Source organism: Chaetodon auriga, chromosome 2, assembly GCF_051107435.1.
Source record: "Chaetodon auriga isolate fChaAug3 chromosome 2, fChaAug3.hap1, whole genome shotgun sequence".
NCBI classification, from domain to species: domain Eukaryota; kingdom Metazoa; phylum Chordata; class Actinopteri; order Chaetodontiformes; family Chaetodontidae; genus Chaetodon; species Chaetodon auriga.
In genome coordinates this window covers 12,002,526-12,018,682 of record NC_135075.1, presented here as the reverse complement: position 1 = coordinate 12,018,682, position 16,157 = coordinate 12,002,526, and the positions used below count along the sequence as shown (strand labels likewise).

The 16,157-nt window shown below is 42.0% G+C and overlaps 1 protein-coding gene across 2 annotated transcripts in view; it reads right to left on the bottom strand.

The window, feature by feature from the left end:
- Positions 1-987: 987 nt before the first annotated feature.
- quob (quattro b) overlaps positions 988-16,157 on the bottom strand; it is a 30,161-nt gene continuing 14,991 nt past the window's right edge. Inside the window, exons 4-24 of one of the 2 annotated variants that reach the window (XM_076754400.1) lie at positions 15,613-15,807; positions 15,113-15,236; positions 14,139-14,232; positions 13,647-13,733; positions 13,412-13,528; positions 12,215-12,313; positions 11,975-12,123; positions 10,721-10,859; positions 10,398-10,520; positions 10,022-10,219; positions 8,870-9,861; positions 8,383-8,632; positions 7,880-7,969; positions 7,323-7,547; positions 6,113-6,283; positions 5,160-5,337; positions 4,658-4,783; positions 3,824-4,078; positions 3,168-3,445; positions 2,410-2,468; positions 988-2,293 (exon numbers count right to left, since the gene is read on the bottom strand). In XM_076754400.1, coding sequence (XP_076610515.1) covers positions 2,430-2,468; positions 3,168-3,445; positions 3,824-4,078; positions 4,658-4,783; positions 5,160-5,337; positions 6,113-6,283; positions 7,323-7,547; positions 7,880-7,969; positions 8,383-8,632; positions 8,870-9,861; positions 10,022-10,219; positions 10,398-10,520; positions 10,721-10,859; positions 11,975-12,123; positions 12,215-12,313; positions 13,412-13,528; positions 13,647-13,733; positions 14,139-14,232; positions 15,113-15,236; positions 15,613-15,807 — 3,929 coding nt within the window. In that variant the 3' untranslated portion in view covers positions 988-2,293; positions 2,410-2,429. The remainder of the gene's footprint in view (positions 2,294-2,409; positions 2,469-3,167; positions 3,446-3,823; positions 4,079-4,657; positions 4,784-5,159; positions 5,338-6,112; positions 6,284-7,322; positions 7,548-7,879; positions 7,970-8,382; positions 8,633-8,869; positions 9,862-10,021; positions 10,220-10,397; positions 10,521-10,720; positions 10,860-11,974; positions 12,124-12,214; positions 12,314-13,411; positions 13,529-13,646; positions 13,734-14,138; positions 14,233-15,112; positions 15,237-15,612; positions 15,808-16,157) is intronic. The other variant, XM_076754410.1, reaches the window with a different exon arrangement.

The window sequence follows — 16,157 nt, the reverse complement described above, 5'->3', positions numbered from 1 at the left end:
GCCACACAGTCACACTGGGTGACATGTTCCTTAGATCCCGTGAACATGGGGATCTGTAGGTTATTTTGAGTCACACAGGCCAAGCAGCTGCCATAAATACTCTCCAGGGCTTGTAAGTCCCCGCTGAAAAAAGTCCCAAACAAATGCACTATTTACTGCTGTTTGAGTCACATCTGCCGTAAACAGTGCACACAGTGCTCAGTGGTTATAGGAAATTATTGAGGTTTTTTTAAAAATATATTCTATGTATTTAAGAAGATATATATCCTCAGTAGAAATGAATGGTCATGGGGTATTTGCTGACAATGAAAAAGCATAGAATATGTCACCAGCCAGGAAGGGTTTAAATCTCGTCATGTCAGCTGTCAGTCACAGGTGCATTACAGGAAGTTATTGTAACCTGTGCATGCCCTGTGTAAACTACACTTTCCACCCCAGATTTAGGCTGCATCACAGCAGATGCATAGCAAAGACAATCTGCACTGGCAGATGATGAGGTAAAGAGGGAGGTATCCACAGCTCCAAGGGCACAAAAGGAAAAGTTGCCACCGGTAAAGTAAAACTCCCGCCTGAACCAATTATGCACCCCAAAAAACATTAAAGTATTACCAATAATGATTTAGTAATTGTAACTTTGTCAAAAAAAGAAAAAAGTAGAGGATGATGTCGGTCATATGGTTTGAGGTACTCTGGGCAGACTAGTATTAGCTGCATACACAAGTCTTGGCTCCGGAGTTGGGCATTAGGTCAGCAAAGTGAATTTAGTGATTAACAGAGCTCTGTCCAAACCCACACAGTGGAAATGACTGAGTGCCTTTGCCAAGGCAGGCTTGGCTGCTGCAGAGAGACTGTGGCATCTATCACCTGGACTCACTTCCGCATTAAATAGTAAACATGTGTGCCTTAAAAGAGAGGGAAAACAGCAGTGAGAGGGTCACTTTCAGAACTGAAACGACAGCAAAGAACAAAAGTGAAGTACAAAAAAAAACAGGGAACTACAAGAGTATTTATTGAAAAATCTCCTCACAAAAACAAAATAAAGAAAGTAATGAAGGCAGAACATTATTGATGAATGATAATAAATACACACTGCAAAGGGAGGCAGGCTCCTTCTTGCAAAGGCTATGCTAACAGTGACTGAACATACAGGGAAAATATCTTGGATTAATAGCTGTTCTGCTTTTAATTAAAGCCATTCTTGACATGTGTTGCATGAAATTAGTCACCGGTTCAAACACCATGTGCAAGGTCAAGTGGTAGTTCCAAAGAAAAGTCCTTTGTGGTTAAAAGGAAGTGTGACTTTGTCTGTTCTGCAGAAATGCAGCCTTTGACGTTGAAGGTATCTGTTAGCAACAGAGCAAGTTAGTATTGTGAATTATGTGACTCTACATTTAGTGTTGAGACTTTGATGTATTTTTTTTTCATTCAATACAGAAAACATGGATGATAAACATCTGTATCATGGTCTCCTCTGTGTTAGTAATTAAACTATTTGTCAATGCAAACTGAAGACAGGTAGCCATCAGTGTTTGAGTTTAGAAATTTCAGTCTGACTGTAAGCATATTGGTTATGTTTATTGCCAAAGAAATATTGTGGTGCAAATAAAAAATACAGACAAAAACCGCCATAACACATTCATCATTACTGCAAATATGCTGTATTTCAAATAGAAAGCCATACAACTGTTACATTGATCAATATCTTCATATTAGTTTATACAACACTGTTAATTAAAAGAGAGGAGAGACTGAATGTGTTTCATTGTCAGAGGAAATAAGTAAGACACACATGTTGTAATTAAGCTGGATACAATTGTACAAAAGGCAATACATTTAGGACATAAAGGTGGTATTATGGCGTTTACAACTTTTGCGATTCTTCACAGACCTACACAGGAGTTAATTAAACCTCTGGGATCAGGTCTGCACATCTGACCTCACCAGTATTATTTAGGCACATTCTTTGACTACTGTACTTTTAGCATTGTGTTATGAATAAGCACAGACCCAAAGACCGTACAGTAGCAACTCTATGATCCTTTGAATGAGCTATGAGACTAAACTGATTCACAGAACACTACAAAGCCATGTCAGATATGCACTTCAAAATGTATCGCTGTTAAGGTTCAAAATACAGTACATTGATAGACATTTTCTGACCTATTGTTTTAGTGGTGAGATTAAAAAAAATCTATTTACAGAGTGGTAATGATTACAGCTACGGCTGGTGTAAAAGGATGTCTGTTTACACAGTTTTGTCTTCAACACTTCTTTTCTTGGGTTGGCTCCAGATCTGTGGAAAGAAAATGAAATCTTTAGGCTAACTTTTCCTTTTCCAGCAGCACAGTTTATTATACATATACACATAACCGTTCCAAATACAATTAACTGTTCCCAAATTGTGCTCACCTTGTACCATATCGCACAGCTCAAACCTCAGTGGACTTTCCAACACTAGTGTTCTGAACCTGAGAGATTCATAAACACATTGTTAATTTGATATTAAGTGCAAGAGAGGATTGACAATTAGCATGAGAAAATACACCGAGCACCTGGCAACAGTTCAATATAAGCAGTGCAGAGGTAGTTTTAGATAGTGATGAATCTGTCTGTAATTTACTTTCCATGTCTTTAAATGCAAAGTATTTCTGACATTCAGGGTCTGTCAATCAAAACAATGACAAAAGACATAGCTTGATGATGCCATGAGGTAGCAAGGGATCATGGGAGTTGTTGTCTTCATTGTTAAACGACCACCATTGCTGATGAATGTGAAAATTTGTGCTCCATCAAGAGTCAAGCAGTACAAACAACAGTAAACAATAAAGCAGCGAGCTAACTTGTTCGCCGACTTCTTTCCTCACTTTCTGATGAATCGTCTGGTATTTCCCATGTTTCTCCAGAAGTTACAGCAATTAGAAGGGGTAAATGGGATATGACCGAATGAAAGGCACGGTAATTTTACCTTGAATAAAATAACAGATTTTTCTGGGTTTGAACACTGTTGAAAACATTTGGGATAATGTAATATATCATAATATAACATATAATGTGATATATAACATAAGTCTAGTATTTCTTTGACATTTGAATGCAGAAATTATACATATTATGCCTTTAACATATGAACAATTACTCAGGTACTGATTATGAGCTCTGTACTGCACCTTGACACAGGACAGATCTTTGGCCTGATATTGTGGTTTGGACTTGGGTTTGGGTGCAACTGGTGGTTGGGTTTTTTCCGAGGATCCTGCCAGAGCATTTGGTTTGTGGAAGACAGGAGAGGCCTCAGCTCCATGAGCAACCACTGCCTCCTTGATGGTGATAGTGGAGGCACAGACTGAGGAGGTGTCCTCCGCCTCTCCTCCAATAGCAGAGTGGTAGCTGTGACTGGAACTGCTGAAGCCACTCACACTCTCCCCTGAAGACTCGGAGCTGTCCACTGGAGCAAAGAGAGGGCTTGATTAGACACATGATCAATGGATGGATGGATGGATGGGTGACCCAAATCAGTCAACCAACCCCTGTGACTTAGTGGTAAAAGAGATTTCTTAACTGGAAAGCCAAGACTCAAACACTATCAGCAATCAGCCTCTCTACATAAATGTCCATGGATGCCTTGAAAAAGTAATTGATCCAGACCTCTGACCTGTCCTCAGGCTGAAAACATGATGCCCAGCAGCCTCAGAGAAGCTGTTCAAGGGTCATTAACTACGCACTGTTGTGGCGATGGTAGTTTCCTGGGTGTACCATTGCATCTAATCGTCTATTCTATTTGCATTCTGAAACATATTTGCTTAGTTGTGCACATTAAACTCACACAGTAAGTTCTGACTCCCACTCTCATGGTCCAGGTCGTCCTCCTCCAGAGCTCCAGGAGGTGATACGTATCCTCCAATGCCCCCCAAAGCCACCCTTCGCTTTGGCCCACACAGGTATCCCACAGGGGACAGGGAACCCCTTCCTGAGGACGAGGACGAAGATGAGCTGCTACCTGAACCAAGAGATTTTGGCCGCCCGCCGTGAAGAGCGTCCTGTAAACCATGTGATCCCGCTGAGGACAGCATCTTGTTTTCTGCAGAGACCAGGTGAGAATATGTTTTACGAGAGGGAGTGTGATGAGCAGGGAAAGGCCAAAGAGTGAGTGACAGCTGTCACAAGGACTAAAAATACAACAACCCGATTGGGTTGGGACACTGTGTGAAATGCAGATAAAAAAAGAATGCAATCAGTGTTCCTGAGCTCATGTAGTGATACCCTTTATACAATCATGTGTTCACAAAGTGGTGAACCCCTCTCCATCCTCACTTGTGAACGAATGAGCCTTTCCATGATGCCTCTTTCATACCCAACCATGATACTCTCACCTGTTACCAATGAGCCTGTTTACCTGTTTATCATAACTTTCCCAGTCTTTTGTTGCTCCTGTCCCAACTTGTTTGAAATGTGTTGCTGCATCAAATTCAGAATTAGCAGGTATTTACAAAAATCAATGAAGCTAATATATTGTCTTTGTAATATTTTCAACTGAGTATATGTCAACAAGGATTAGCAAGATGATCACATTCTGTTTTATTTATGTGTAACACAGACTCCCGGGTTTCTTTTTTTTGGGAAACATTGTTAAAAGAAAGGAATGAATAACCAAGTAAACCTGTTTTACCTCTTCCCATCAGCACATAGTTGACAGCTCTGTCACTGATGGCTGCATCACTGGGCTGGATGTCCATGAAAGGCTTGTTTCCAATTCCCATGAACACTCTCTCCTGCATACGAACCTCTGAATAACACAAGTGAAATCAGAAGCTTAAAAACATTCAGAATTTAAGACACTGAAATAGGTACAAGTTGAATACGCATATGAATGATAACCGAAATGTTACTGTCACTGACTTTGAAATGTTAAGAAAGATTGTTGTCTCTACTTTGCAGTCAGAGCTGCTGTCTTTGTCCTCTGTCTTTTATTATATTAAACTTTAGTTAGTGACCATCGTACTATTGCCACATTCCAGCCAAATATATTCACATCAGCCCACATAAGCAGTGCAAATGTTAATACACTGTACTCTATTATGAACATACCAGGCTCTATCAATAAACCTCTACCACATTAACCTGACACATGTTCCCATATGGTGCTGTAATGTTCTTGGTACCTCTGTTATGGACTGCCTGCTCCCACAGGATCCGCTCCAGGTCCTTGGTCCAGGCGTCCTTCACTTCCCGGCTAACTGCTTGAAGTGTGTATGTGTCCTGGTTTTTCCTCTTCCTGAACCAGATCTCAAAACACAGGCCACTGTCACCGCTGTTTTGGGTCAGGCCTATATCCGACGTCTCAATATAAACAAACACAAACAGATCATGTAAGATGGCAGTTTGACAAGTTTGTGAAAACTCCATGACTATTGTGATTGGGCTTGTAGAGTCTTATGCAGTCTGTCAGAAGGCCTACTAAACTGCTAGAAAGGACAGTCAAATAAATGTACAGCTCGTGTTGAGTGAATCTCATGAGCAAAAGCAGACTGGCCATCTGGAGTACAGTGGATTGTCACAAAAAGGGCAAATGATACAACCATTGATCTGGTGGTAGTGGTTTGCTTTAAAAGCACTTCAAGTTCATTAAATTATTCAGTGAAACTGATTGTGCAGCTGTACATTTCAAACATAACTACTTTTCCATTTTCTTTGAAGTAATGCATTATTCTTTTTCTCTCTTTAACATATTCTTCTATTCAAATATCTTTTCAACATTAATGTCTGATGTGTGACACGGGGTCAAATATCTAATCCTCCCCTGCATCTGTGATTCGGAAAGTTTTCCTAGTTGTGACAAATAATGGAAAAGTTCCTCTGCAAGTGATGATTAAATGTATTGCAACACAAAAGTGGATGTCAGTTGTGTAATAATAAGTAATCTTGTACTGTCCCGTACAGATGAAGTAGTAGCAATACTTATGCTTTTGGTGGTACTTACTGGTACTTCTGGTATACATTAAATCATGTGAACTTCAGATGAATTGTGTGTGTGTCTGTGTCTGTGTGTGTGTGTGTGTGTGTGTGTGTGTGTGTGTGTGTGTGTGTGTGTTTGTGTGTGTGGCAATATGTGTACCTTGAATGACTGCTTGTAGACGTATGTGTCATTTCCTACGTCCGTCTTCCTGGTCTTGCTGAAGAGGATGAGTTCTTGAAAGAGGAAAATGTGACGGAAACATTTTTTCTTCCTGAATGTTACCAAGAACTCGTCCTGGCGTATCAGCTGGCCCTGCTCCTTCAGATTAACCTGCAGCACCCAAGATGATATGAAATGATATATGAAAGAGTTCTTAAGAGCACAAGAGTTATTAAAGCTCATTAGATAACCGACAAGTTCCTGTAACTCCAGCTCCATCCCCTCTATCTATGCTCTACAAAAAATAGAGCTCCACACCATCGTCTCACACACACAGTGCCTGTTATGATTTGTGTTCTTATTTAGTATCTCTGGTCATTTTGCATTGCTTGTTTTAACATCTTTCTCTCTCTCCATGTCTGCAGTGGAGTGTATTCTCTGTAATCTGCTAGTCTCGTTTCCTTGTTTTTTGGTAGTTACTTGCATTGTTAGTTTGTTTGTTGGTCTATTTCTAGTTCTGGTTTAGTCTCTCCTACCCGCTCGCCACGGAGTAGTGAGTTTTTGTTTCATTGGGCTGATTTTGTGTTTTAATTATTCCGAGGTGTTTTGGTTGTGACAGCTTTTGTTTGTTGTTCCCTTGCATTTTGTTTTGTTTCTTAGTCAGAGGTTTTCCTACTCGCTCGCCATAGAGTAGTGATTGTTGTGTTTTTGGCTGATTTTGTGTTGTTATATTTCTTGTGCCCTCGGTAATAAACTGTTGTTGTTTAACGGCTCCTTGTCTCCTGCATCTTTGGTCCAGTAATCGCTCTGATTCCTCGGAATCATAACAGTGCCTCCCTTCACATTCCACGGAAAAGAAAATAAGACCATTCTTTCTCTCCCAGCACTCATCCATCTCATCCCATTCCATCGCAGAGTAATCCTGATTAACCAACAGTCCCGCACGAAGCCAAATAGCATTTTGAATGTTTCTAATGTGATCCTTCATTAAAGGATGTCAAAGTCTTGCCTGTACCTGTTTCCCTACTCTGCTTTCCACATCGTAAAGAGATTCCAATGCTGTTGCTCAGTGCTGGATAAAACAGCGATCAGTCATTCTAATCACCACACAGTATGCCTGTGTATGTATGTGCTGTGTATAAGACATGAAATCCTTCCTGTTAATAATCTTGAATCTTGGTGTTTACAAAATGCTAGAAAACTGTCTTACGTCACAGTGGTGGATGGCGTCCATGGCCAGCAGGTTGTTGCCGTGACGGAGCTGGAAGTGGATGACCTCCAGGGCGGCCTTGACCTCAGCCATCTCTCTGGTTTGTCCCGGACCGCACTCCCTCATCATGTCCTGCAGCAGCAGGCTGTACTTACTGATCCGCTGCACAGGCTTCAGCAGGTATGACCACAGATCCATCTTATCCCCAAGCTTCAGTTGCTTTTGCTGGTGTATGAGGAGAGGGGACAGTGTTTAGGGAACCTGCAGCAGTGCTATAAATGTGCTGCTAAAGCTTTCAGGATAATCGAAAGCTGAGTTGGACAACACGCTTGTGTTAAGTGGAGGGGCATGCATCCATCAGGACTACACACACCTGGTTGTGTATGTACTGCACATTTTTATTTGGAATGAAACATAGATTGTGTTAGCATGCTGATGGCTGATAGCTCTAAAATACAGCATTTTCTCTCCTCTTGTTTAAAAAAAAATCATGATTTTTTTTTGAGAAGAGAGATGAGAGAATGAGGCGCAAAAAGAAGGCTGGCAGTGGTCCTCACCTTGAAGAAAGCCTGTCCATGATTGATGAGGAGACTATCTGACTGCGGTTTGTTTTTGCTGTACAGGGCATACAAGGCAAAGCTCTCTCTCTGAAACAAAAGGAATAAATAAAGACCATTAGTCATCATCATCATCACCACCAATAAAATGCAGACTATGCAGTGCAGCTACAGCACCATAGCAGTTCACAGCTGTGTGAGCTACATGCTCCCTATTTCCAGTTAATGCGTTCAATGATATCCTCACTTAAGCCGTGGAAGCTGAAGCGATAGCGTCAGTCTAGAATCAGGACACATCTGGAAGGGTTTTTGTTAGCAATCGATTATGCTGAATTACTGTGGTTTAGGCTCAAAACAGGAAACCATAGATTCCTACTTGACATTACACAGACTCACATTTGCCTAAACCTGGTTGTGTCATGGAAACAACAATTACTCAGGTATGAGGCACAGCATATGTACTATGCATCTATACTTTTGTCAGTAATACACGTGACACCTACATGTCGTAGGAAGCAGCGTCCCACTCTGAAGGGTTCATTCATGCAGCTCTCCAACTCATTCAAGAAATGATGGCGGTGGAAGTCGTGGAGTTTCTCTAAGTTACCGAAGATGCTCCCCCTCTGGCCCCTGAGATCCTGAGGGACATCAGCCCTCTCCAGCTCGGGGAAGTAGTGCTCTCGAACATAACCCAGAGCCTTCACATACTCCCTCTCTGTGGACAGCAGCTCCTCCATGATCCTCCGCAGTTTCCTGTTCCACATGTCGGAAATGAAAAATGTTAAATCATTGATTTTATTAAAGCTCAAAACTAAACCCAGGTGAACTTGGGAGCACACTCACTTTCAGATTATTTATTTGTGGATATGACAGCATTGTTAAAGTGTTGAACAACTGTGCCGTTCATGAGTATACCCAACGTCATTTGCAGTGTCCTGGACAGCAACTCACTGCTTTAGGTTACAGCTGAGGGAGGAGGGTAGTACTTACAAGACATTGCTGCCATTGTTGTCCGTTGTTGTGAGTAATGTCTCTGGGCTCCTTAAATCTCTCGGACTCTGGGTGGAGGTAGTGCCTCCTTCACCCTCCTCTTCATTGCTGTCTCTTTTCGTCTCACAGCTCAGGTTTCCTGACTGTAAACACTCGTTATGGGAAATGGGCAGATTTTGGACGGGCTGCAGATTTTGTCCCGGTGGTTGTGTCCTGCTTTGACAGTGTTTGTTTCTTATGTTCAAACTTGAAAAGTTAGAGGTGCTCATCAAATTAGAGCTCACGCTTGAGCCCTCGCTCAGGGAGCGACCCAAAGGTTGGTGCGATGGAAAATCATGGCCCCCTTCAACTGATTCTGCGCTCCTCAGATCTGCCTCGCTGTGGTGCTCTCTTGGTCTCCATTTGCCTTCTGGATGATAGTTGCCGTTTTGTGAAAAAACAGGGGTCGTTTTCTCATTTTTAAGTGGCGCTTCAGGTAATTTCTGTGCTTGGAGTTCTTCTTTCTCACTCCTTTTCATGTCAGGTTTTAAATGGTGGTTGAAACATGCAGCAGTGGTGCTTTCTCCTTCACTTTCTGAGAGTTTGACTGCCTCTTTCTGAGAGGTTAGCTGCTGGGTCAGGAAGCATTCACCTTCCCCCACTTCACTCCTTTTCTCCTTCTTCTCCATCCCTCCATCTTCCCCTTGAGGCTTTGCAGCTGTGATCTGCTGGATCTGGCTCTTATCTATGCCTTTCTTCTTCTTCTGCATCTCCTCAAGATGTTGCCTGACTTCTTGGCACTGACCCCAGGCTGCATTCCACACTCTCATCACCCCTGAGGCCCCTGATCCCACGGCACAGGCCTTAGCTTTCAGAGCCTGGAAGTGCAGGGTGGAGAATTCGCCACCTAATCTCTCTTCATACATCTGGAGTGTGCTCAGAGTTGAAGCTGAGTAACACCCCTGCTCTACCTTCTCCAAAATATGACTGCATTCTTTGGCCAGGGCAGACGCCTAGACAGACAGTAAGAAAAGCTGATTTATTTTTATCATTTTACATTTAAAGGTTAACACAAATCAGTCAGAAATATGCAGGCAAAGTTCAGGTGAAGAAAGACTGAAATTAGAAATGTCAAATAGGTGGAAAAACATGGAGCAATGACAAAAGACAAACCTGATCACAGAAGCGGTGCACATGCACCAGTGCGTCCAGTTCCTTGTACCTCTGTTCTGCCCGCAACATAAAATCATCAACATTGGATTTGAAAGTGCCGACCAATGTCCGGAAGATATCTGCTGCAGGACTGGAATCACTAGTGCCAACAATTCCCTGTGCCTCCGTTACTAGGGCCAAGGCGTACTGTTGTTTCTCCTGGAATAAATGATTAGATGTCAAGTTGAATTTTGCCCCTCCTATTTGCAAGTCCCTGATCTCATATTTACTTTGGGAAAATAAAGGAAAACGGTTGGTATGTGACGTGAAACACAGACAGCCAAATAAGGGTAACTTCTCTCATTTTTAAGTCCCTTTTGTTATATTGCTGCAATACCTTCAGCTGAGTGAGAAACAGATCAAAGTGCTGCAAGGCCCTTTCAGCACACACCAGGGTATCATCTGTTGTATAAGAGTCCTTCAGTCTCTGTTCGCCTTCCGCGCTGAACCACATCCCTGCCTGCAAGACGTCATGTAGAATTATACAATGTTAGTTTACAGCTTGGCAGACCATGAATGTGGTATTACACATCTTATTTTTAATGGAAATGCACAAACGGAGACCAACTTTCATCTCACTGTCCCCAACACCATGTTAATGGACTTCAGCTGTTTCATCACATCATGTAGATTTTCATGTTGTGAAATAACTGGTAGTACCGTGCTGATGTTGGCTTCCATCTCTCTGAGCCTGAACAGGACCTCCAGGTGCTGCAGGGACTCGTTTGATCTCATCACCAGCATGTGGAGCTTCTCCTCCACCTGGTTATACAGACTTGTCACTGACTCCACAGCATCTCTGCAGGGAAGGTGAAAAAAGCTTTGATAAACTCAAAGAGACAAATCTTATCCGATACTGTAAGGTATCATTGGTAATTTCCAGTGTTTTGTGGAGGTAAGGGCTGCATTGTTTCACTCGAGTCACTTCAGAAAATGATAGGCGTAATTTTAAATTATGATTTGAGTTTTTGCAAAAATGTTATGTAAGCAGTAAGTTAATTAAGGCTGTGAAATGAAGTGCATAATAATTTTACACGTGCCCTTCAACTGCTTGTTGCCTTGATAAATTATGGTGCCATACTGCTGCTAATTACAATAAAGTCTAGTATAAATTAGATGTGTGTGTGTGTGTGTATGTGTGTATGTGTGTGTGTGTGTGTGTGTGTGTGTGTGTGTGTGTGTGTGTGTGTGCATGTGTATGTGTTATAGTAATTTGTAAATGTTTAACCAATATGTAAGCTTGTATGTATAATTCACACAATATCAGAACACATTCTTCAAAAACAAACAAAAAAAAAGGTTGCTGGGTAAATTATTGCTGTTGATTATCGGTTGGAACATTAATTTAGGATGAATAATACCTATTTGCAGCTGTGAATCTGTACTGAAACTTTAACTGTTTAACTGTGGCTTACAGTAAAACAGAGCCTTCTGTTTTCTACAGTGATGGAAGAGGTGTTCAGACTACTACTCAAGAAAAAGCAGAATACAAAGAAAAGAAATACAAATACAAGTCAAGCATTCAAAATGTAACTTCAGTATCTAAGTACCATTAGAAAATGCTGGTAGTAGTAAAAGTCCTCATTATGCAGAGTGACTGTGGTTGTATATTGTCATTACTGAATGTTATTGATTTGTTAATACTTAAACATTTTCTAAAGTGATCAGATATTTTGCATGTAAACTCTTAAAGGCCGTGCACACCCACAGTCCACTCACTCAGGTGTTTTCACTCATGGTGTCTAACTAGACCTGTTCTCAGGACAGTGTGGGTGTGTGCAGTGTAGATGCATGACAGCGCAGATGAACTGAGATTAAAACACTGATGTTGCTGTGATGTAAGTCTCTGTAGTTCATAGTATACTGATTGGTATAAGAAGCAGGACATTAATGCACTTAAATATTATGTGATACCTGTAGTCCTCAGACTGTGGGAATCTGAAGTCCTCCCTCCTCATTCTGGCCAGCACGGCCCCTCCTTCTCTTTGCAGAGTGACCAGCCGAGCGTCTTCCAGCACCTCTTTCATTGAGGCCTTCTGTTCCTGAATGCATTGCTGCACTTCCTGTCGCAGCCACAGCAAAATTGTCTGAACTGGTCCAAAATGTGCAGCAGACTAATTAGATCACATCACACTGTGAACATATATGTTCTACCTGCGCTGTGTCTATCTTTTTGCTGTCATCCACTTTCTTGATGGCTTTCTGCAACAAGCTGTCTGCCCCTCGCAGGTCCGTCATGAAGGACACCAGTCTCTGAAATGAGTTGAATTTAAGACTCAGTGGAAGTGAACAAAAACATGATGCATCGTATTGAACCCAAGAGCTTAGAGATCAGGAGATGCTACATAGAGTCATGTCTCTTCACTGCTGCCTACAGAGAGCACCATAGGCAGCACCATCCTGAGACCCACTGAGACATGCCTATTAGCTGGACCTCAAGAAACACAGGAGACCGCCCTCTGTGTGCTGCTAGCTATGAAAGGGAAAGACCTCAGAGATATGTACAATGGCTGGATCTGACTGCTACTAAAACACCCACATAACAATACTGTGGGTCTTATAACGTCTCCTTAAAGTCAGTCCTCAGGACTGTCTACATCACTGCTTCTGCCTTACAAACATGGATTGTGAGCCCTTCAAACAAAGCTTTACCTGCTAGTTATCCTCGTCACAGGTTGCATACATCTACAAATGCTGGCTTGTTTGCTTTATTTTTAGGAAATTAAAGAGAAATTCACAGAAGTTCACAAACACAATGCAAGAAATTTGAAAAAGTTCAGAAAACTTTTTCTATGTAGCAGAAAAATGTCACGTGTGTTATGTTTTGTCTGCTCTCCTCTCCAGTTAATCAACTCAGATTTATCCTGCAACCAGCTGGAGGAGTTTCAACCCTCACACCATTATGGAAAAATTTAGAGAGGAAGTTGAGTTTTGGGTACTTGGAAGCAGTTTTTAATTTCCATCTTAAAATGCATCCACATTTCATTTGTAGTCATCATTCGGCCATTAAATAACACTGACATACAGTACGTTTTATACAACCTACATGAGAGACATAACACACCACCCGCTTCTGGTAGTGGACCTGAGCCACTGGGGGCTGAACTGTATCTGCTGTATCTGCTATCAGGAATCATCTAATTCATCTACCCCCTGGTGACCACACCCTGCCTTGACTCAAAGACCAAACTAAATGTGGCAATGAAGAATAACAGAGATGATGAATGTTTGGAGTGGGCGTGTGGATGGAGACAGCAGTCTCGTCTGAATCTACGGGAAACTCCACAGTGATTGTGTGATGTGATACCACAGCTGCAGCGATTCTGAAAACACCGAGTGAGCATTGAGTACCTGATGGAACTGCAGCCAGTCGCTGTGACTGTAAGCAAAGGTCCCTCCCAGGTCAGAGGTCAGCTGGGAAGCTTCAACTGTCTTGTTGAGAGCTTTCATGGAAGTCACCATGTCCATCTTGTAGACAAAGACAAAGGCAAGGTTAGGGCTGAAGGAGAAGTACCACTCATCTCCAGAGTCAAATCAGACTAAAAAGGAAGAGGTCAAAGGAGAAAGTGTTGTTTTCATTTCTGACCTGTAATCCTGGCTGCTTTTCAGGTCGAGGACAAGTGTCTTTATCCACCAGCATCACGATACTGTGGACAGCATGGAGAGCTTGTTCCTGTAGCAGGGATTCAGTAAGTTAAAGACAACAAGTCTCAGACTGTCGTGTTTTAATTTAACATGAGCTGCACTCTGCTCTGATAATTTAGATATGAGATGAATGATGAAATGACCACTAGCCACACACATCTTTTAGTGTAAACCTAATAAAAATGGGTATCACGCCCCCTTGTGCCTTTCCCTATTACAGACAAATCAGAAACTTGCACCAACTTGATCTTAACTTGTGTCACAGTAGGTTCAAACACACAATGACTAACACATCTGGTTCTGGTTCTGTGACAATTTGACATCTGTTAGCATGTGATGACATGATGTGTAGGTGTGTGTGCGCATGTGTGTTCGGTTGAGTGCAGGTAATGTTGGTTGATTCTGACGTGTGCATGCAGGCTTGTTGTTTAACCTGGGCCATCAGCAGGGCTTTGTAGAGCTGAAGCGAAGGAGGCTTTTTCCTGGCATTGATGACCAAAGTTATTCCCAGCTCTCGAATTTCTTTCCTGCCAAAATGTTGAATTGTGTTAAGGCGCATTCAAACATGTTCACTCCCTCACTGTGCTCTTTATGTGATGAGAGCAGCATTCAAAAGCTTTTAGGCTTATTTCCTTATTCCACTTTTCAGATCTGTATATCTCAACTCTGACATCCACACACTCACACATCTTACTCTACACATTGATGCCTTCACACACCCCTCTTAATGGCCTCTTCTTGGGTTACTTTTTTGTGAGCCTACATCAGACATGGCTGCTAATTCTAGCACAGCGCTGCATACCAGACAGTTGGCAGCCAGCCTGGTTAGAGTCTGTTGTGGAACGGCTCTTTACTGAGGACACAGGAAGGCCAAGCTATGTAGTGGAATTGCTTTCTGAACTTCAAAGACTCATTAAACCCAGTGTAAACAAAAAACACTGTTAAAGTGTTTGCTAGCAGACCTCTAGGGGGTCAGTATTGACACCCATCTGGCAGAGGGTCAGTACAGGTCACTGTTGCTGCCAGCTGAACTTACAATACATATCAGGCAGAATTACTCAGTTCATAATGATGTGATTCTGCATAAAATATATCAGTTGTAAACTATACAAAGATGTGACCCACAAGGGATCACAGAGGCTGGATGTAAAAGCATAGATCATATTCTTCAAAGCCTCCTTCAGACGCAGGAAATATTTCAAATGGTAATCTGCTGCCATCTTGTGGCACAATCTTTTATTACACACCACATGCGAGTGACAAAACATAAGATGAAAAGAACAATGGCTTTTCCTCCCCGGGCAACTGAGGAGATCTGTTGCACATGGGTCAAACTCTTCTCCAAATACATCTAATATATCATGTCTTTCTAATACTCAGAGACGTTGTAGGCATTGGTATAAGTACCTTGGTATGGAGTGTAAGTAGAGCAGTAATTCACAGACATTCTGGGCGGACACAAGAGGGGACGCCCACTCCTTTCTGTCACCATGGACCTCCACCACTGCCCTGCCTGTCCTGTCCCTGCTGCCTGAGGGACAGAGAAAAAGAATAAAGATAATCGCACAACTCGGACACTTTGACAAGTAATGGGACTGTGAAAGTTTTGCCGAATGCTCTAACTTTACCTGCAATGTTGTTTCCTGATCATAACTTATAAGTCACTGCATTTGATGTTTGGTCCTGAAGATCTTTTTGACTTTGACCAATGAGGGTTATTTAGCTCAGTTAGATTTCACCATGTGGGCTTTTACACCTTGATATGAGTGTCACTAAAGTCACATGTGAGTCCTTGAGGTCACATGGTGTTCATTATCAAAGCAATTTTTTTTAACAAAGTCCAGTGTAACACGATTTGAGATACAGAAATCACAGAATGCTCAGAATGTACATTATATATGAAGTACCTGGCAGACAAATAACGCCCAGCTCAAGCAGACCACTGACGCTTTTGAACGTTGCTTCCTCAGTCTGTGGAGCATCAGAGCTTGAAGAGGGAACTTGAACTTGTGGAGAAGATGTTTTTTCTGTCTTCGAGTTATGGAGTTTGGGGACTGGACCATCTGTGGTGGAGGGAGTTTCACTCCTACTTGACCGGGAGTCTGCATGTCAGTAAATACAAACATAACTCTTTTCCCACAAAAAAGCAAAGAAAAACAAGGAAATCAAAGGATAATTGGAGAATTGCAAGAAAAGTGTGTGTGTGGATTTTGTTTCTCATATTGTTTAATCCATCACTGTGTCTCTTGCAGATGTTCTTCCAACACTGCCCTGAGATTTACTGTAAACCACCAGCTTTCTGTCCAGCAACCTTTGCCCTTTTGTGCTAACAGTATAAACTCAGTTCTTCATCCATGACTCTTAATATTCCTCTATCATTATGGATGCAGCTGCACAGCTATGTACAGGACAGCCTTTAAACATTTGTCATGGTCTCTGTAGTACGACGGTG